The 21,416-nt window shown below is 38.9% G+C and overlaps 1 protein-coding gene across 1 annotated transcript in view; it reads right to left on the bottom strand.

The window, feature by feature from the left end:
• Positions 1 to 21,416, bottom strand: part of CATSPERB (cation channel sperm associated auxiliary subunit beta) — a 209,974-nt gene that overhangs the window by 28,690 nt on the left and 159,868 nt on the right. Inside the window, exons 19-22 of the mRNA XM_055288401.2 lie at positions 16,191 to 16,378; positions 12,637 to 12,966; positions 8,357 to 8,496; positions 1,229 to 1,426 (exon numbers count right to left, since the gene is read on the bottom strand). Coding sequence (XP_055144376.1) covers positions 1,229 to 1,426; positions 8,357 to 8,496; positions 12,637 to 12,966; positions 16,191 to 16,378 — 856 coding nt within the window. The remainder of the gene's footprint in view (positions 1 to 1,228; positions 1,427 to 8,356; positions 8,497 to 12,636; positions 12,967 to 16,190; positions 16,379 to 21,416) is intronic.

The raw sequence follows: 21,416 nt of genomic DNA, 5'->3' as shown, positions 1-21,416 counted from the left end.
CACCACTTCATATGGAACCCATGGTGTTATTTAAGGTTTACGGTATTATATGATGAAAAGTACATTAGAGCCATGAGAGGTCACTTTTTATTGTGATTTGCAATTTACTGGCTAGGTGAACTGCTCACATGCAGATGAATAGCCTCTCAGGACATTTTAAAGGAATACTGGCAACATTTGAGTTCACCCAAGTAGCACCAGGAGGTGGCTACAAAATTATTACAGTAGTACAGTGTGTACTACAGCAGATTTTATGCAGTTATGATTTAATACTGTATCTTTACGTTTGCTTACATTTCTCTGGCTCCATGTAGGATCTGTGCTTGTGTGTGTAAGTTTTGATACATTTTAACTTTTTATAATAGATTTGTGTATAGTTTATGATAGCAAATGATAAAATAGACTAGTATCTATATATATTTTATGCATTCATGGCATATCCAACTTTTTATTAACTTTTTAGATATTTCTTTCTAAAATTTATGTATTTATTTTTGAGACAGAGTCATGCTCTGTGCTGCGTTGCCCAGGCTGGAGTGGAGTGGCACCATCTCCGCTCACTGCAACCCCTGCCTCCCGGGCTCAGCCTCCCAAGTAGCTGGGATTACAGGCGTGTGCCACTGTGCCAGGCTAATTTTTGTATTTTTTGTAGAGATGGGGTTTCTCTATATTGGTCAGGCTGGTCTCGATCTCCTGACCTCAAGTGATCTACTTGCCTTGGCCTCCCAAAGTGCTGGGATTACAGGCATGAGCCACCATGCCTGGCCAATTTTTTCTACATTTCTAAGCTATGAGGTTTGTCTGTGAATTTTTTCAATTGTCACAAAATTCCAAAAAAGCCCAATATATTTCTTGAAAAAAATCCACATGTAAGTGGACCCATGCAGTTCAAACCTATTGTTCAAAGGCTGATTGTATCAGCTTAGGACAAGTCAATGTAAGGGAAAATAGTTGAATATATCACAAAAGCCAAAGATCACACCAACATAGAGAGTGTAAAATGATAATAATAATGACACTAAGTTACCAAGAAAAATAATTATTTCAGAAAAGCTTTTACAGTTTAGAAATCATCACCACATCCTCAAAATGACATGAGGATTAAAAAATAACCATGAAGTGTTTTGAGCCACTCACAAAAGAAATGCTGAGACTGAATGGGTAGGCAATCACACAAAAGTCACATAGCATTGCTTCTTAAACCAATATACTTAGATTTTTTTTTTACCGGCAAAGTTTTGATGAGGTTAAAACCCTGACTGTCTTTATGAACTCCACTAATCCAGTCTTCCAATGGGATAAATTTGCTAGGAATGTGATGCATAGATCTGAGATAACTACAGCTGCTTTTCAGTGTTGGCACCATTGTCGTAACAAAGCACTCAGTAGAGGCTGACCACATAATAAATGCCAGTGAAGTTGAACCCTGGAAATAACCAAATAAATGAAGGTTATTTAAAGTAACTGTTATGGACTGAACTGTGTCCAACCAAAAATTACATGTTGAAACCCCAACCTCCAGTATCTCAAAATGTGGCTGTATTTGGAGACAGGGCCTTTAAGGAGGTAATTATGGTAAAATGAGGTCATTTGGGTGGGTCCCAATCCAATGTCACTGGTGTCATCTTATAAGAAGAGGAGATTAGGATATAGACAACACAGAAACTGAGGGGCAACCATATGAGGACACAGCAAGAAGATGCCCATATATAAGCCAAGTAGAGGGGCTGCAGAGGAAACCAATCCTGCTGATAGCTTGCTCTTGAACTTGTAGCCACTAGAACTGTAAGAAAATAAATTTCCATTGTTTGAGTCACCAAGCCACCAAGTCAGTGGTATTTTGTTGTGGCAGCCATAGCAAACTAATATAGTGAAGAATATAGAAAACTAAAAAATATAGAAAAAGAAAAGAAATAGAAAAAGACATGACAGCAGTAGAAAAATATTTGACCATAAAGATCTGTTTGACAATAAATCATAATAGAAAACATACTCTTTTCCAGGAAGAAATATATTCCAATCTAATTGGTTTGGGGAAGCATTTGGAAATAAGCTAGGATCAAGAACCTGAAGACTGGCTGGGCACAGTGGCTCACGCCTGTAATCCAGCACTTTGGGAGGCTGAGGTGGGCGGATCACCTGTGGTCAGGAGTTCAAGACCAGCCTGGCCAACATGGTGAAACCCCACCTCTACTAAAAGTACAAAAATCAGCCGGATGTGGTGGCATATGCCTGTAGTCCCAGCTGCTTGGGAGGCTGAGGCAGGAGAATTGCTTGAGCCCGGGATGTGAAGGTTGCAGTGAGTCAAGATAACAACACTATACTCCAGACTGGGTGACAGAGCTAGCCGTCTCAAAAAAAAAAAAAAAAAAACCAAAAAAAGCCAAAAACAAAAACAAAAAAAGGAACATGAGGACTATAGTTAATAATACGGTATTATATTCAGTACTTAAGTATTTTTGCTGAATTAGCAGATTATAGCTGCTTTTACCACATTAGGGGAAAATGGATGCCTATGTGAGGTATTTATTCCACAATGGTAATCATTTTACTATATATATGTGTCTTATAACAACACATTGTATTCCTTAAATATACACAACAAAATTTATTTTAAAATATTTTTTAAAGAGATTAAATAAATACCATTATTACATCCAACTCATATAGCTGAGGCTTCCCCATTCACTGATGAGCACCTGAATATTTGGTTTGATGATATAAATAAAATAACTTTGATTGTTTACTGTTTTCTTTCTTTCTTTCTTTCTTTCTTTCTTTCTTTCTTTCTTTCTTTCTTTCTTTCTTTTTTTCTTTCTTTCTTTCAGAGATGAGATCGCGCTGTGTCACCCAGGCTGGAGTACAGTGGCACTATTATAGCTTACTTCAGGCTTGAACTCCTGGGCTCAAGCGATCCTCTCACCTCAGCTTCCTGAGTAGCTAGGACTACAGATGTGTGCCACCACACCTAGCTTTTGAAATCTGAAATTTACTCATAGCAATTTTGAAATGTATAATACTCTATTATTAACTATATTCACCATGCTGTGCAAATAGCTAAAAAAAATTCTTTAAAATTTTTTACAGAGACAGGGGTCTCGCTGTGTTGCCTAGGCTGGTCTCAAACTCCTGGCCTCAAGTGATCCACCTGCTTTGGCCTCCCAAAGTGTTGGGAACAGAGGTATGAGCCACCATACTTAGCCTGATTGGTGTACATTTTGAAAATAAAATTCACTTAGTAACCACTGTATTTTATAAAGATAGATTTTTATCTAGATTTTTGCTAGATTTTAAAAATATATGCACAGTAAATCTACTTAATCTTTGAACAATATTAAACAGCAATACAATTCAATAAATTCTATTTACAATTCTGAAGTATTTTTGGAACTTTAAAAATGTAGAAATACTAATAACCGTAGTGATATAGTAGGTTCTGGTAGTGGTCATTTTGTCCTGTCCCCATACTCTGTAGCCATTAAGAATAACGTATTTTTATTACTTTTGTCAAACACATTGACCCTGAATCTAGCAGAGTTCCACTATTAAAGGAAATACAGAGGTCTAATGACAAAAGTTAAGATACAAGGAAGCAAAAAGAAAAATCTGGAATGTTGGAAATTCTATAGTACAACTGACCCAATTTCTACAACTCAATGGCAGGGGAAGAAAATGGAGTAGTAGCTGCCTTCAAATAAAAGACTTAAAAGATAAACAACCACATACTATGTGAATCTTGTTTTTATCTCAGTTCAAACAAACTGACTATAATTTTTTTTTTAGAAAATTAGGGAAATTTGATTATGAACTACATTTTATACAATATTAAAAAGTATTTTAAAAAATTTTAGGGATGATAATGGCTGTTGTCATTATGTGGGAGATAATATACATTTTTTTAGAGATGTATATTGAAGTATGTAGGCGTGAAATCACATGCCTGATGTTTGTTTTAAAATATCTCAGAATACAAACAAAACAAATTAAATAGGGATGATAAAACAAAAGTAGCACACTCTTGACTATTGTTTAATCTGGGTAATGGATGTATGGAAGTTCTACTTTTGTCTATATCTGAAAGTTTTCATGATAAAAAAATTTTAGAATATGTAAGAAAAATATTGACTTAAAGGATTAAAACATACAGTTAAATGGAATGAGCACATGTCTAAAAGTGTATATACCATGTGTCCTAATTTTAGGGAAAAAATAAGAAAATATTGTAAGTTAATAGTTATTGAGCATTTTCTGGGTGCCAGGCATTGTTTTAGATATGCTATTTGTAGTATTGTTAGAGTAGGCAGAAGTGAGCAGGAAGAAGAGCCCCTGGGAAAGGAATCCTTGGAGATGCTGCCCACTGATTGTAGGCGCTGCCCACTGATTGTCAGCACTGCCAACTGACAGCAAAGAAAAAAAAACAATGGCTACAATGGCAACTTCTGGCCTCATGGACTGGGCTTATCAGGCTTATCGGCCCTAGCTGTAGATAACTGTGGTACAGACTCTATCTGATGACAAGCACCACACTCCTCCAAAATCTCGCCCTAGAGTAGACTTTTGCTCATTACAACACTAAAAAGCACACCCTGGGTGGAGAATTTAAATGCTAATGAGACATGTGATGTGTGTACTAGCATGTGCAACCACAGCACATGCACCCAAGGGACCACTCGAAACATGCTTGCAAGTAACACCCCCTCATGGCCCTTCATGAATAGTCATGTAAGATTCTCATGAAGAAGGTTTCACCAACGCTAGTTGGAGCTGGATCATTCTCTCGAGCAGCCAGCTCTGAGCGTATTGTTGCTTTAAATAAACTCCCTTGCCGCACGTCTCTTGGCTGAATTTTTTCCTCCAAGAAGACAAGAACTGAGGACCCCACACCCCTCCTGGTAACATTATCACATTTAATTCTCAAAACAACCATATGAAGTAGGTATATTGTCACCTCCGTTTTACAGATGAGGAATCTTAGCCACAATAAAGTAACTTTCCCAAGGTCACACAATACCAGAAATGAGAGACAATCCAGGTAGTCTTCTCTAGGGCTCACACTTTTATCCTCTGTTCTGAACCTCTACACTGCCTTTTTAAATACCCAAAATGTTAAAAGTGCTTAGTCATCCTTAAAAGATATGGCTAGGTGCAGTGACTCATGCTTGTAATCCTAGTACTTTGGGAGGTGTAGGTGGGTGGATTGCTTGAGCCCAGGGCTTTGAGACCAGCCTGGGCAACATGGTAAAACCCCATCTCTACTAAAAACACAAAAATTAGCCAGGCATGGTGGGCCTGTAGTCCCAGCTACCAGGGAGACTGAGGTGGGAGGACTGCTTGAGCCCAGGAGCCCAGTACTTTGAGACCAGCCTGGGCAACATGGTAAAACTCCATCTTTACTAAAAACACAAAAATTAGCCAGGCGTGGTGGGCCTATAGTCCCAGCTACTAGGGAGACTGTGGTAGGAGGACTGCTTGAGCCCAGGAGGTCAAGGCTGCAGTGAGCTGTGATCACACCACTGCACTTCAGCCTGGGCATCAGAGAGAGACCCTGTCTCAAAAATAACCAAAACAAACAAAAGAAAGATAGAATTAAGCATATTTTTTCCTTCTCTTTCATAATTTACATTATAAATATGCTATAATTATGAATATAATGTGGAATAATTAAATCAATCTGGTTAACATAGCCATCACCTTGAATACTTAATCATTTTGTGGTGAGAACATTTAGAATTTACTCTCTTGGCAATTTTGAAACATACAATACTCTATTAATAACTATATTCACCATACTGTGCAATAGAACTAACAAAAACTCATATTCTTCCTGTCTGAGATCTTATACCCCAGGGGTCCCCAACCCCCGGGCTGAGGACCAGTACCAGTCTGTGGCATGTTAGGAACCTGGCCTTACAGCAGGACAGCAGGAGGTGAGTGGCAGACAAGCATGTATTACTGCCTGAGCTCCACCTCCTGTTACATCAGCGGCAGCATTAGATTCTCATAGGAGCTTGACCCCTATTGTGAACTGCACATGTGAGGGATCCAGGTTGCACATTCCTTATGAGAATCTAATGCCTGATGATCTGAAGTGGAACAGTTTCATCCTGAAACCATGCCCCCGCATCCCAGTCCATGGAAAAACTGTCCTCCATGAAACTGGTTCCTGGTGCCTAAAAGGTTGGAGACCACTGTTGCACCCCTCGACCATCCTTCTTACCTCCACCTCTGTAACTACCATTTTGTTCACTGCTTCTATGAGTTCAATTTTTCAGATTTCACATACAAGTGAGGATGTATGGTATTTATCTTTCTGTGTGCCTGGCTTATTTCACTTAGCATAATGTTCCGATCTCATCATTTTGTTGCAAATCACAGACTTTCCTTCTTTTAAAAGGCTGAGTAGTATTACGTTGTGTATATATTCCTGTACCACATTTTCTTTATCCATTCATCTCTTAATGAACTTTTAGGTTGACCCCGTAACTTGGCTGTTGTGAATACTGCTGCAGTAAATACTGGTACACAGACATCTTTTTGACAAACGGATTTGAAATATTTTGGGTAAATACCTAGATGTGAAATTGCTAGATCATACGATAATTCTATTTTTAGTTTTTTGAGGATCATCCATACCGTTTTCCTTTTTTTTTTTTGGAGATGCAGTCTCTCTCTCTGTTGCCCAAGCTGGAGTGCAGTGGCGCGATCTCGGCTCACTGCAACCTCCGCCTCCCAGGGTCAAGCGATTCTCCTGCCTCAGCCTCCCAAGTAGCTGGGACTACAGGCGCATGCTACCATGCCTGGCTAATCTTTTATATTTTTAGTAGAGATGGGGTTTCACTGTGTTAGCCAGGATGGTCTCAATCTCCCAGCCTCAGGTGATCCGCCTGCCTTGGCCTCCCAAAGTGCTGGGATTGCAGGCGTGAGCCACTGCGCGGCATATCGTTTTCCATAATGACTCTACTAATTTACATTCCCAGCAACAGTGTACAAGGGTTCCCTTTTCTCCACATTCTCACCAAAACTTTTCTTTCATCTTTCATCACTTTGTACCTCATAAATTTATACAATTATAAACTGTTAATTTACAATAAAAAAATAAAAAGGAAAAATGCCAAAGAGCACATTTATTCTGTATCTGTATCTAGTCCTTTCCAGTGATGTTTTGTGGTTCTCATTTACTGAATAAAGTAATGCTAACGAAGGGTTCATGCCCTGGTGATTGTCCACTGCTAAAAAAAAAAAAAAGACTTGTAAATTTATAATTTGAAAAATGTTTGTTTTTCCTGAAGAATTGAGATATTTCTTCCTCTTAGATGCTAGGAGTTTAGTAAGCTACATGTGTTTTACTTTTCACCGTTTAGTTTTCATTTAGTAGCTCATCTTTATCCTATCACAATTTCAATAAATCCATCATACTAAGTACATATAGTACATATTAAGAACATGGTATGAATAATAAGCCTTTATTTCAACTAATGAATTTCTTATTATTTAAAGTGTTCCCCTTTTTTTTTTTTTTTTTGAGACAGAGTTTCACTCTTGTTACCCAGGCTGGAGTGCAATGGCACGATCCTGGTTCACTGCAACCTTGCCTCCCAGGTTCAAGCGATTCTCCTGCCTCAGCCTCTCGGGTAGCTGGGATTGCAGGCATGCACCACCACGCCTGGCTAATTTTTTTGTATTTTTAGTAGAGACGGGGTTTCTCCATGTTGGTCAGGCTGGTCTTGAGCTGCCGACCTCAGGTGATCCACCCGCCTTGGCCTCCCAAAGTACTGGGATTACAGGTGTGAACCACCACGCCCAGCCCGTGTTCCCTATTTTTAAGCAGTTGAAGGAAGAAATGTAATTAACCGTATACACACATATAAAGCGATAAAAAGGAGTCCAAGTTAAACAACAACAAAAGAAATGGCCTCAATTGCTACTGTTTCTTGTTACCTTTTTCTTTAATTTTTAATGGGATATTTGCAAAAATTATAAACTGAACATATTAAATTGCCAAGATTTCACTGTGTTTTGGTCTGCAAAAGGGTAATTTCATACAGCTCAACTTAATATTTTTGTGGTAAAAAAATATGATTCTGAAATGTGCAGTTACCTTTAGTTGCCTCTCAATTTTTCTTTTGTTAAGTTTGATAAATATATAACTAATTACTAAAAATATTATGTAGGACATAAATCTATTTTTTAAAAATTATTACAATGTTTTCTTCAGTGTATTTATCCTTGTAACCCTATACTCTTATGTGTGTATTTATAAACAGAGATGTTTAAAATGATGCCCATTAAATATTAACAATAGTTGTTTTAGAAAATCTTTTCATCAGTAAGGTTTTGTAAATGAAGAAAATCCTACCTGATGTAAAACTTTGCTAGCTGCAGAAATTGTTATTAGATAACTGTCAGTATCATCAAAAGTGACTTCAGCTTTAACTTCCAACAAATTAGGGTTTCCAACAAACACAGTCAGCAGTGGTATTTCAAGCATTCGAAAACCTATGGAAACAAGGTTAATAGTTAATATTAGATCATGAAAACTGTAAACTCAATTGAATAATGATTGGCTAATCAGATTTTAGAACATCAACTGAATCTATTCTGAAGGTTGCACAATGGCTGCACATACAGTTAGCAATTTATATAGAGTCAACTTTAATAGTTCTGTTACAGGAAATGGGTCCTGATCCAGACCCCAAGAGAGGGTTCTTGAATCTCACACGAGAAAGAATTCAGGGTGAGTCCATAGAGTAAAGTGAAAGCAAGTTTATTAAGAAAGTAGAGGAATAAAAGAATGGCTACTCCATAGATAGAGCTGGTGGTTGCCCATTTTTATGGTTATTTCTTGATGACATGCTAAATAAGGGGTGGATTATTCATGCCTCCCCTTTTTAGACCATATAGGGTAAATTTCTGATGTTGCCATGGCATTTGTAAACTGTCATGGTGCTGGTGGGAGTGTAGCACTGAGGACAACCAGAGGTCACTCTGATTGCTATCTTGGTTTTGGTGGGTTTTGCCTGGCTTCTTTACTGCAAACTGTTTTATCAGCAAGGTCTTTATGACCTGTATCTTGGGCTAACCTTGTATCTCATCCTGTGGCTTAGAATGCCTTAACCATCTGGGAATGCAACCCAGTAGGTCTCAGCCTCGTTTTACCCAGCTCCTATTCAAGATGAAGTTGCTCTGGTTCAAACGCCTCTGACAGTTCTCAGAAAAATTTAACTTTACAAATATTTTCTCAGAGAAATGTTTCCCTCTTTCCTCAGCCTGGTTCTCAAATGCTAATCAAGGTCTCTGATAATATTGGCTACACTGAGTCGGTTGACTGGGTAGAAAAACTGAAGGGCACATGCCCAGTTGAAAGGGCTGCCAGTTAATTGTTGCCAAGAGAAAACTCTTATGCATTTCAAACAAAATATTTCAGCAGACAAATTTCTGCCTGCAGGCCACCTGTTTGCAACTTTGCCATACTGAGGACTTCAGTGGAAAAACAGATTTGAAATACTATGTAGTCTAACTGGCATCTTTGCCAATCAATAAACCAGAGTTTATAAACAACTGCAGCTGTTTCCCTTAAACCAAAGTGACCTGGCCAGTGCTTCCTAGCCTTTAACTGGAGATTTTGTTGAAATACAGATTGAGCAGGTCTGGAGTGAGGCCTGAGATTCTGCATTTCTAACAAGTGCCCTGGTGATGCTAACACAGGTTCAGGGACCACACCTTCAGTAGATTGGACTAGATTTTTCCGCAGAAACAGGCCACTTAGTTGATTTGTTGATTACTATTTGCTTCCATCAAACTGAACACATATAACTGATTGAGCCCTTTAATAAGCAATTCAGTATATTTTAAAGGGGAAATAGAACATTGTGGCGTTGGTGACAGAATATAGAGAGATTACAATGGAACGGATCTTAAAAATTCAGAAATGGTCAGAATAATAGGTAAACTGTATACTAAGATAAAGTTATATTTTGAAATCAGTACAGAAAGGATGCATTAGTGAATAAATAATATTGGAACAACTAGCTAACCATACATAATATACCAAAATAAAATAGAGGTAACCTAAAAGTTAAATAGAAAGTTAAAACCGTAAAATTAAAACTTCTAAAATTACTTGAAGGAAATAGGGACAATTAGTCATACAATCAACAAGAAAGGATTTCCAAGAGTTTCAGATAGAAGGAAGGTTTTCAGGACATTTAATCCACGATATTGAGGGAAATAGATGTTCTCAATTTTTTTCAAAACTTCTAATTTTTACTTATATAAATTGCTTGGTTCTGTTTTTTCAAATAAGCCTTTTTTTAAAAAAATAGCATTTTGTCCTTTCATTATGGTTCCTATATCTTCTTTTACTCCGAGAGTTTTTTTTTTTTTTTGAGACGGAGTCTCGCTCTGTCACCCAGGCTGGAGTGCAGTGGTGCGATCTCGGCTCACTGCAAGCTCCGCCTCCCGGGTTCACGCCATTCTCCTGCCTCAGCCTCTCTGAGTAGCTGGGACTACAGGCACCCGCCACCACGCCCGGTTAATTTTTTGTATTTTTTTTTTTTTTAGTAGAGACGGGGTTTCACCGTGGTCTCGATCTCCTGACCTCGTGATCTGCCCGCCTCGGCCTCCCAAAGTGCTGGGATTACAAGCGTGAGCCACCGTGCCCGGCCGAGAGTTTTATGCATACTTATTTGATAGTGTCTTTCTTGTTTTTCTGTTATCTCGAGTTCTTGGAGTCTAAAATTTTCCTATGCCTGTTGACTCTGTTATGGTGGGTCATTTCCTTACATAGTTTTAAAGTTCTTTTCCTCAATTTGTGATCAATGGAGACTGATTTTTCCCTGGAAGTCCATATTACCTGGGTTACAAAAGTATTCCTACAGAGAGTAAATTAAAAAAAAAATTGTAATGTAATAAAATTGTGTGTGTGTGTGTGTGTGTGTGTGTGTGTGTGTGTTTTAATAGAGACAGGGTCTCGCTATGTTGCCCAGGCTGGTCTCAAACTCCTGGGCTCAAGCTATCCTCCTGCCTCGGCCTCCCAAAGTGCTGGGATTAGAGGCATGAGCCACCATGCCTGACCCCTACAGAGAGTTTTGTGCTTCCTTGCCCAGGTGCTATTATTTCTCAGCTTGGAATTCTGCATGTGAATGCAGAATTCAGTCTCTGAATGTCATACAGTCTTGAAGTTTTTATTTTTTTATGGGAAATTCCTTCTCCCCATTCTAATCCCATGCTGTTGCTTTAGGAAAACTCTGGTGGACAGAATTTTCCTAATTCTCTCTTCATGATTTGATGGTCCCAGCTTTCTTTAATGGTCTCCATTCCAACTTCCTTCCACAAAGTAGTAAGGCCCAAAGTCAAACTTTCTGTCAACACTTGGGCATTAAAACCCGTCTCACTGCCTTATGATCAGTATCTGGGCCTCACATCCTTCAAGGAGTCATACATTAGCTAATTTCTTTGGTTTTAAGTTCCCTCTTCATTTCTGGTGACACAATTTTCTTCTTTTTCTTGCCCTTTCTCCCCTACTCCCTCCCTTCCATCTTTCCTTCCTCTCTTCCTCAGTTATTTACTAAAATTTTTTGTTTTATTTTTTCCATTGTGCTATTTTGCTAGCATCTTTAACAATTTTTGTATTACTTTTGTAATAAATAAATAGCTGGAAAAATGGGGGAAAGTATAGAATTCTATTTCAGAGCCATTTTTTTTGGCTTAAAATAAATACAGTCATTTGTGGTATATACAGAGGGTTGGTTCAAGGAGCCCTGTATATACCAAAATCCACATATACTCAAGTCCCTAAGTTGGGCCTGTGGAACCCACATATAGGAAAAGTCAGTGCCTGTGTATATGTGGGTTTCACATCCCGCAAAAACTGTGTTTTCTCTCCGTGTTTGGCTGAAAAATATCTGCGCATAAGAGGACCTGCACAGTTCAAACTGGTGTTGTTCAAGGGTCAACTGTAGCTGAAATAAATATAACAATACCAAAGTAATTAAAAAGTTTTCGTTTCAGAGGGCAACAAAAATCTACACTAAAATTCTGTGTCAACTTGGGCTGGTAGCAATCTCATTTTCCTCATTTGTAAAATGAGGATTATAATCTATACTTTTAGAGTTGTTATAAACATTAAATAAAATAATGTATAAAAATATGGCCGAGCAAGGTGGCTCACGCCTGCAATCCCAGCATTTTGGGAGGCTGAGGCAGGTGAATCACTTAAGGTCAGGAGTTTGAGAGCAGCCTGGCCAACATGGCAAAACCCCGTCTCTACTAAAAATACAAAAACTAGCTGGGTGTGGTGTACACTTGTAATCCCAGCTACTTGGGAGGCTGAGGCAGGAGAATCGCTTGAACCCAGGAGGCAGAGGCTGCAGTGATCCGAGATTGTGCCACTGCACTCCAGCCTGGGCGATGGAGGGGGAGTCTGTCTCACAAATAAATAAATAAATAAAATAATAGTTTAATATAGAGCCCAGTACATAGTAAGTACTCAATAATTAGGCACTAATACTGTTAGTAGTAGAATGCCAACAATTATGGGAACCAAAGATAAAGTCAGTCAGTATCAAAGAGTATATTTCACATTCAAGAAAAGAAATAACCTTTCCTTTTGATATTTTCCGATCAAAACAAACTTACCTTTTGCATTCCGTATGACCTTAGCTTTTAAAACATGAGAGTTTCCCAGATCAATGTATTTCACGATGTTGAGGGATGGTGAATCATCATGTTGAAACCAATAATTACATGGTTTTGAATATATTTTCCATGTTCGTCCATTCCTTTGCCCAAAGTTGTATAAGAACCATGTGCTCTTTAGAAAGGTCATATTGTTGGGTGCACTTTCAGGCATGGTAGCAATGGCTAATGCATTCTTATTATCTAAAATGCTTGTGATGAGGAAGCTGCTGTACCCAGGAAGCACGACAGTCTTCTCTATATCTGTATCTTCAAACAAGGCCTGAACAACTGGAGATTAAACAGAAGAGACTTGGTATTAAATCAAACATCCGATGTTTGCCAAACAAACTGATGTACATAGCTAACAAATACACTATTTGAGTTTTTAAACTATCTCTTCGGCTGGGCGCGGTGGCTCACGCCTGTAATCCCAGCACTTTGGGAGGCTGAGGTGGGCGGATCACGAGGTCAGGAGATCGAGACCATCCTGGCTAACACGGTGAAACCCCGTCTCTACTAAAAATACAAAAAATTAGCCGGGCGAGGTGGCAGGCGCCTGTAGTCCCAGCTACGCGGGAGGCTGAGGCAGGAGAATGGCGTGAACCCCAGGGGGCGGAGCCTGCAGTGAGCCGAGATCGCGCCACTGCACTCCAGCCTGGGTGAAAGAGCGAGACTCCGTCTCAAAAAATAAATAAATAAATAAATAAACTATCTCTTAACCAGAGAATACATTTGCCAAATTTCAGTCATAATTCAAATTATTTTATAGAAAGTTTATCATAAATAGACCATGCACCTATGCTTTAATGTTTACTGTGAAACTATTGTATAAAATTTTTGGCAGTAAAAAACCATGTAGAGCTAAGTAAAGAAAGCTGATTTTTTTTTTTTTTTTTTTTACTATGGAAATACTAAAAGCCTTAATAACCTAAAATCTTTATTGTGATTCTACAAGAGAAGGATAATGTAGCCAGTTTCCCCAGTACCTAAAGATGTGCTTATTACACAGAAGATAATAAATATTTGTTGAATGGATGAATAATTGAGTATTTAAGGAGAATATGAAGATTTAGAAGAAAAGAGATTCTTGGGCAGGACCCTAAGGAACATCATCATTTAAGGAATGGGAAGGGAAAAAGATCCTCTCAAGGAGATGAAGAAGAAATGGTTGCAGAAAATCAGAGAAGACATCAACGAAGCCAAGGAAGGCTGTTGAAATGAGAGGGAAGTAATCATTATCAAAATATTTTTGATAGGTCATGAAACATGTCATCAATACTCTCCTCACTCTAAAAAAAAAAAATAGTAACAGTCAGAAGAGGGCCTCATCATTCCCTTAATTATGCACACATGCTCCAATTTCTCCCAGTTCAAACCAACCAACGGAAATCCTTTCCAATATTCCCTCCAACCACCAGGTAATTTCTCTCTTCCCCTTTATAGTAAAACTTCCTGAAAGAGTTACCTTTATTCACTGTCTCCACACTCCTCTCATAATTTTTTGAACCCAGTCCAATCAGACTTTTGTCTACATGACTGCAGCCAACAGCTTTTTGTCAAAGTTCTCAAGGACTTTTTTTTTTTTTTTTTGATACGGAGTTTTGCTCTTGTCACCCAGGCTGGAGTGCAATGGCGCAATCTTGGCTCACTGCAACCTCCGCCTCCTGGTTTCAAACAATTCTCCTGCCTCAGCCTCCCAAGTAGCTGGAATTACAGGCACCTGCCACCAGGCCCAGCTAATTTTTGTATTTTTAGTAGAGACGGGGTTTCACCATGTTGGCCAGATTGGTCTCAAACTCCTGACCTCAGGTGATCCACCTGCCTCGGCTTCCCAAAGTGCTGGGATTACAGGCATGAGCCACCACACCCGGCCAAGGTTCCCAAGGACTTTCACACAGATCCACTGGCCAGTTTTCTTTCCTTATCTTATCAGACCTATTGGTGTTATGCAACACAGGAGAGGGGCCTCTCCTTCTTGAAACACCTTCCTCACCTGGTTTGACACACTCTCTCTTAGTTCTACTCTGACCAGGCCACCCAATATCCTTTACTGATTCTCCTCTATCTCCCTGAACACTAGATATTGCCCTGGATTAGACCTCAAGCCTCTTCCCTTCTATAACTCCACTCATTTTCCAGGTGTTCTCATTTGGTCTTATAGCATTAACTATCATACATATGCTGAAAGTCCTCAAATCTGTGTCTCTAGCCCAGCCATCTTCCCTGAACTCCAGACTTATATTTCTAAATGCCCATCTTATTTCTCCGCTTGGATGAGTAACAGGCATCTTTAAGTTTAATATGATCTCTCACTTGATTATTGTAATGGCCTCCTAGCTGACTTCTCTGCTTTCCTCCTTGCCTTCTCTCCATCACCTGCCCAGTCTATTCTCATCACAGCAGCCAAAGTGGTCTTGTTGAGAGCTAAGTCATATCATGTCACTTTCTGCTTAAACCCTCCAGTGGCTTCCCGTTTCGTCAGAGTAAAATCTAAACTCTTAGAATAAACTGTACTAACTTTTGCTGTGAATCAATAATCCGTTGAGATAGAAACATCCTATAGAACAGTGATTCAAAATTATTTTGTTAAAGTAAGGCAAAATCTGCAGGAACTTCCCATTTTCTTTCATTTCTTCTGATCACTCTTTAAGACAAAATAGCCTCATAGGAATAAATAATAGGCACTACTATTGATGAAATATCAATGAAGTTATAGCTATATTTTATTATATTAGAAAAAAAATCTTGGGCAGGGTGTGGTGGCTAATGCCTGTAATCCCAGCACTTTGGGAAGCTGAGGCAGGCGGATCACTCGAGGTCAGGAGTTTGAGACCAGCCTGGCCAACAAGGTGAAACCCCGTCTCTCCTAAGAATACAAAAATTAGGCCAGGTGCAGTGGCTCACGCCTGTAATCCTAGCACTTTGAGAGGCTGAGGTGGGTGGATTGCCTGAGCTCAGGAGTTCGAGAGCAGCCTGGGCAACACGGTGAAATCCCATCTCTACTAAAATACAAAAGAGATTAGCTGGGCATGGTGGCGGCATGCACCTGTAATCCCAGCTACTCGGGAGGCTGAGGCAGGAGAATTGCTTGAAGCCAGGAGGCAGAGGGTGCAGTGAGCTGAGATTGCACCACTGTGCTCCAGGCTGGGTGATGGTGCGAGACTCCAAAAAAGCAAAAATTAGCTGGGTGTGGTGGCACATGCCTGTAATCCCAGCTACTCTGGAGGCTGAAGCAGGAGAATCGCTTGAACCTGGGAGGCAGAGGTTGCGGTGAGTTGAGATCGCATCACTACGCTCCAGCCTGGGCCACAGAGCGAGACTCCATTGCCAAAAAAAAAAAAAAAAAAAAAAAAAACTTTCAGGAACCCAGATATATGTAAACTTTGGTAGGTTGCCAGTTGGACTAAAATTTGAAATCTATTGCTCTATAAATAAGCATTAAAATGCCTTCACAAAAGATAATTTTTCATTTTTTTCTAACCATCAGAGATGTATGATATTATTATACCTACCTTGTGAATCAAGAGTGAGTTTATAGACATTTCCAGCTTTATTAATCAAAAGGGAACTAGACAAACAAGAGCTCTCATTCACTTCTTCTAATCCAAAGGGCTCTTTCATTTCTGCAATAACTGAGGACAAAAATCCTTTAGGACTCGTATGTTGCAATACCTTTCTTATGTAAGCTCTTCCAGTTTTCCTAAAAACAAATAACCATTAAGCAATTTGGATAAAACAGTGGATTAAATGAACCAACTTATGAACAAATAATTTACAAAGCAAGTATACCACAAATAACTAACAAATATTTGATTAACATTTGTTCAACCTCATTAGTAATCAATGAAATGGCAATTATAACAATGGGATACAATTTTTAACCTCTAAAATTAGCGAAGATCTTTAAATGACAGGGTTCAGTAGTGGTGGGAATTGGGTGAAGATAGGCACTCATCCACTACTGATGGGATTGTAAATTAGAACTAGCTTCCTGGAAAGCAATTTGACATTATGCATTAGGAGCGTGCTAACCTTTTCCCCGCTCTGATTCCATGTCTATTATTATGTGTCTATTCTAAGGAAAGAACCTGAAACAGAGGGGTGGGGGAGAAAGCTTTCTACACAAATATATTCATTATGGTAAAATTTAGAAATGAGAAATGTCAATAAAAAAACTAAGTGAATGATATTACATGATTTACTTAGAGAAAATGCAATGATTAAAAGGGTGTTTAGAAAGAGTTTTTAACAGTGTAGGGAAAATGATCATATTATAATGTCCACATGAAGAAAGCAAGTTGAAAAATGTTAAAATGCATATAAAAAGGACTAATTGGCAGTTCATCAAAGTGTTAATAGTCATAATTTCAATTATCTTAATATTTTTCTGTCTTTTAGGAAATTTCTATACTGAGCATGTATTAACTTTATAACCAAGAAAACAATCTGTTTCTAAAGTGTTAGCCTTGCATATCCACATGCAAAAAATTCAATCACAGATCTTACAATCATCACAAAAATTAACTCTAGGCCGGGTGCAGTGGCTCACACCTGTAATCCCAGCACTTTGGGAGCTGAGGCAGGCAGATTGGTTGAGCCTAGGAGTTCAAGACCAGCCTAGGCAACATGGTGAAACCCTGTCTTTACTAAAAATACAAAAATTAACCAGGTGTGGTGGCACGTGCCTGTAATCCCAGCTACTCAGGAGGCTGAGGCAGTGGGATCACTTGAGCCTGTGAGGTGGAGGTTGCAGTGAGCTGAGATAATGCCACTGCACTCCAGCGTGGGTGACAGAGCCAGACCCTGTCTCAAAAAAGAAAATAAAGAACTCTAAATGGACCACAGACTTAAATATAAAATGCAAAACTATAAAACTCCTAAGAAGATAACATAGGAGAAAATCTAGATGACCTTGGGTATGGCAATTACTTTTTTCCCTCAATTAAAAATATTATGTTAAAATATATGCTACAGTTTTAATGTATTCCTCAAAGTTCATGTGTTGAAAACACAATTTCCAATGCAAGAGTGTTGAGAGGTGGGACATTTTTTTTTTTTTTTTTGAGACAGAGTCTTGCTCTGCCACCAGCCTGGAGTGCAGTGGCGCCATCTTGGCTCACTGCAACCTGAGAGGTGGGACTTTTAAGGGGTGATTAGACCATGAGGCTCTGCCCTCACGAATGGATGAATGCCATTATTGCAGGAGTGGGTTAGTTATTGTGGGAGTGGGTTCCTGATAAAAGAATGAATTCAGCGCCTTCCTTCCCCCTGTCTTTCTCTCTCTCTTTTGCACATGAGTGCTTCACATGTGTGCTCACATGTGCTCACCCTTCTGCCTTCCACGATTGGATGATGGAGCATGAGGCCCTCACCAGATGTGGGCCCCCCAGCCTCGGATTTCCCAGCCTCCAGAACTGTAAGAAATAAATTTCTTTTCTTTATACATTACCCAGTCTGTGATATTCTATTATAGCAGCATGAAACAGACTAAGAAGATACACCTAACAAAATTTACCATCTTAATGCAATGACTGTTGAATACAACACCAAAGACACAATCCATGAAAGAGAAAATTGATAAATTTCTCTCCAGTTTTCCTAAACACAAGTAAAACCATTAAGTAATTTGGATAAAACAGTGGATTAAATGAACCAATTTATGAACAAATAGTTTACAACAAAATATACCACAAATAGCTAACAAACATTTGATTAACATTTGGTCAGCCTCATTTGTAACAGAAGAAATCGCAATTACAACAATGGGATATACTTTTTAACTAATTAGTAAAGATTTTTAAATGACAGTGTTAAGCAGTGAACACTGAATTTGTGTTAAAAATACATGCTATGGTTTGCATGTATCTCTCATTAATAATTGGTACCTTACTAAAATTACAAACTTATGCTCTGTGAAATATCCTGTCAAGAGAATTAGAAGACAAGACACATACTAGGAGAAAATATTTTCAAAAGACATATAAAGGACTGTTATCCAAAATAAACTGTAGGGGAGGGGAGAAGAAACCTCTTTTTCCTTTATTCTCCTTGGTTTTGTAACTGAGACCCTGACAATTATACTGACAAATACAGATTAACAAGAGAAAAACAGGTGGAGTTTATTAACATGTGCATTGTGCTTACATGCAGGAAAAACAACAGCGATGAGTAACTAAAAAAAGTAGTTAGAACATGGGGCTTCATAACAAATTTTTAGAGAAGTGACAAAACAAAGAAAAATGGGCTTAGGTTTTTAGGGTCAGCAAACTGTGGAAGGTAAATAAATGGAGGGAACTAATGGAAGATAAGGGTTGTTTTGACAAGGTTTCTTCTGGAAATTCTTTGTGTCTCTGGGTTTATTAATAGTCTAGAGTTGCTTGTGCCTGTAATCCCAGCTACTCTGGAGGAAAGACTGAAGCAGGAGGGTTGCTTGAGGCCAGGAGTTGGAGACCAGCCTGGGTGCAACACAGTGAGATCTCGCCTCTAAAAAAATTTTAAAATAAAAAAAAAAAAACTAGCTGGGTGTGGTGGCACATGCCTGTAGTCCCAGCTACATGGGAGGCTGAGGCAGGAGGATTGCTTGAGCCCAGGAGTTCGAGGCTGCAGTGAGCTATGATTGCACCACTGCACTCCAGCCTGGGTAACAGAGTGAGAATCTGTCTCTAAAAAGAAAAAAATATATATTTATATAGTCTAGAGTTATCTTCAGTGATTAAGAATCATTCTGCCCTTTCTGGTGGGAGGGGGCAAAGAGTTTTTCTTGTGCCTGTTTTTCCTTAATTGCCTTCAGCTCAAATAATTTTTATGCCAAAGTGGCATATTCTTTGTTTTTTTGTTTTGTTTTGTTTGGAAATTGGAGGTCTCACTATTTTGCCCAGACTAGGCTTGAACTTGAGATCCTCCTGCCTCAGACTCTGTAGTAGCTGCAACTACAGGCACACACCACTGCATGGTTCTGGGGTGGCATAATCTGATCTCCTACAATAGAAAAAACTCTAATAATACAACAATAAGAAAGCATACAACCTGATTTTAAAAATGGGCCAAAGACCTTAACAGATACCTCACCAAAGAAGATATGCAGATTGCAGGTAAGCATATCAAAAAATGTTCTACATCATATATTGATATGGTTTGGCTCAATGTCCCCACCCAAATCTCATCTTGAATTGTAATCCCCACGTATCAAGGGAGGGACCTGGTGGGAGGTGGTTGGATCATGGGGGCGGTTTTCCCCATGCTGTTCTCCTAACAGTGAGAGAGTTCTCACGAGATCTGATGGTTTTAAAAATGGCAGTTTCCCCTGCACTGTCTCTTTCTCCTGCTGCCATGTAAGACGTGCCTTGCTTCCCCTTCATCTTCCACCATGGCCTCCCCAGCCATGCAGAACTGTGAGTCAATTAAACCTCTTTCCTTTATAAATTACCCAGTTTCAGGTATTTCTTTATAGCAGTGTGAAAACAGACTAATGCATATGTCATCAGGGAAATGCAAATTAACAATGAGATACCACCACATGACTATTAGAATGGCAGAAATCCAAAACACTGACAACCCAAATACTGGTGAGTATGTGAATAATAGGAACTCTTGTTCATTGCTGATAGAAATGAAAATGATACAGCCAGTCTGGAGGACAGTTCCGTCATTTTTTACAAAACTAAACATACTCTTAGCATATGATCAAGCAAAATGCCTTGGTATTTACCCAAATGAGTTGAAAACTTCTATCTATACAAAATCTGCAAATAGGTGTTTACAGAAGCTTTATTTATAATTGCTAAAACTTGGAAGCAACCAAGATGTTCTTCAGTAGGTAAATGAATAAATAAACTGTGGATGATGGAATATTATATGATTCAGCACTAAAAAAGAAATGAGCTATCAAGCCATGAAAAGACATGGAGGAAATTTAGATGCATATTACTACGTAAAAGAAGCCTCTGAAAAGGCTATATACTGTATGATTCAAACTATATGACATTCTGGAAAAGGCAAAATTATGGAGACAGCAAAAAGATCGGTGGTTGCCAGGGGTGAGGGGAGGAGAGGGTTGAACAGGCAAAGCATAGAAAATTTTTAGGGCAGTGAAACTCTTCTGTATGATATTGTGATGATGAATACTTATCATTATACATTTGTTCAAACCCATTGAATTTGCAATACTAAGAATAAGTCCTAATGTAGATACGTACTCTGGGTGATAAATGATGTGTCAATGTAGGTTCATGAGCTGTAACAAATGTACCACTTTGGTGTGGGATGTGGATAGTGGGGAAGGTTTCGTGTGTGTATGGGACAGAGGTATATAGGAACTCTATTTTCTGCTCAATTTTGCTGTAAAACTGTAATTAATTTAAAAAGTTTATTAATTAATTTTAAAAAGTTAACCTCTTTGTATCTGAAGTCAATGGCCAGTGGTCAGGCAGCTACCTTAATTATGAAAGCTGTCTCCCCACTTCTTCCTAGGATTGCACGTTGGGGGTGATTAAGCACTGCTGTTCCAGAAGAGGAGAGAAATCGGCCTTTAAAGGAGAAGGAAAGGGGATTTGTGCAATGGAGAATGAATCAGTGAATTTTGGAGGTGGAGAGGAACAACTGTTGAGTGGAGAAAACACTGCAAAAAGACAAATATCATCAAACTAAGCTACCTATGCATTCTAAGCTCCCATTCCAACGCCTGTGCCATTTCCCCAGCCCAGCTGATCCCTTCCACTCCATGCCAATGAAACGGTTTT

The sequence above is a fragment of the Symphalangus syndactylus genome, chromosome 8 (assembly GCF_028878055.3).
Source record: "Symphalangus syndactylus isolate Jambi chromosome 8, NHGRI_mSymSyn1-v2.1_pri, whole genome shotgun sequence".
NCBI classification, from domain to species: Eukaryota; Metazoa; Chordata; class Mammalia; order Primates; family Hylobatidae; genus Symphalangus; species Symphalangus syndactylus.
This window is presented reverse-complemented; position numbering and strand designations above follow the sequence as displayed.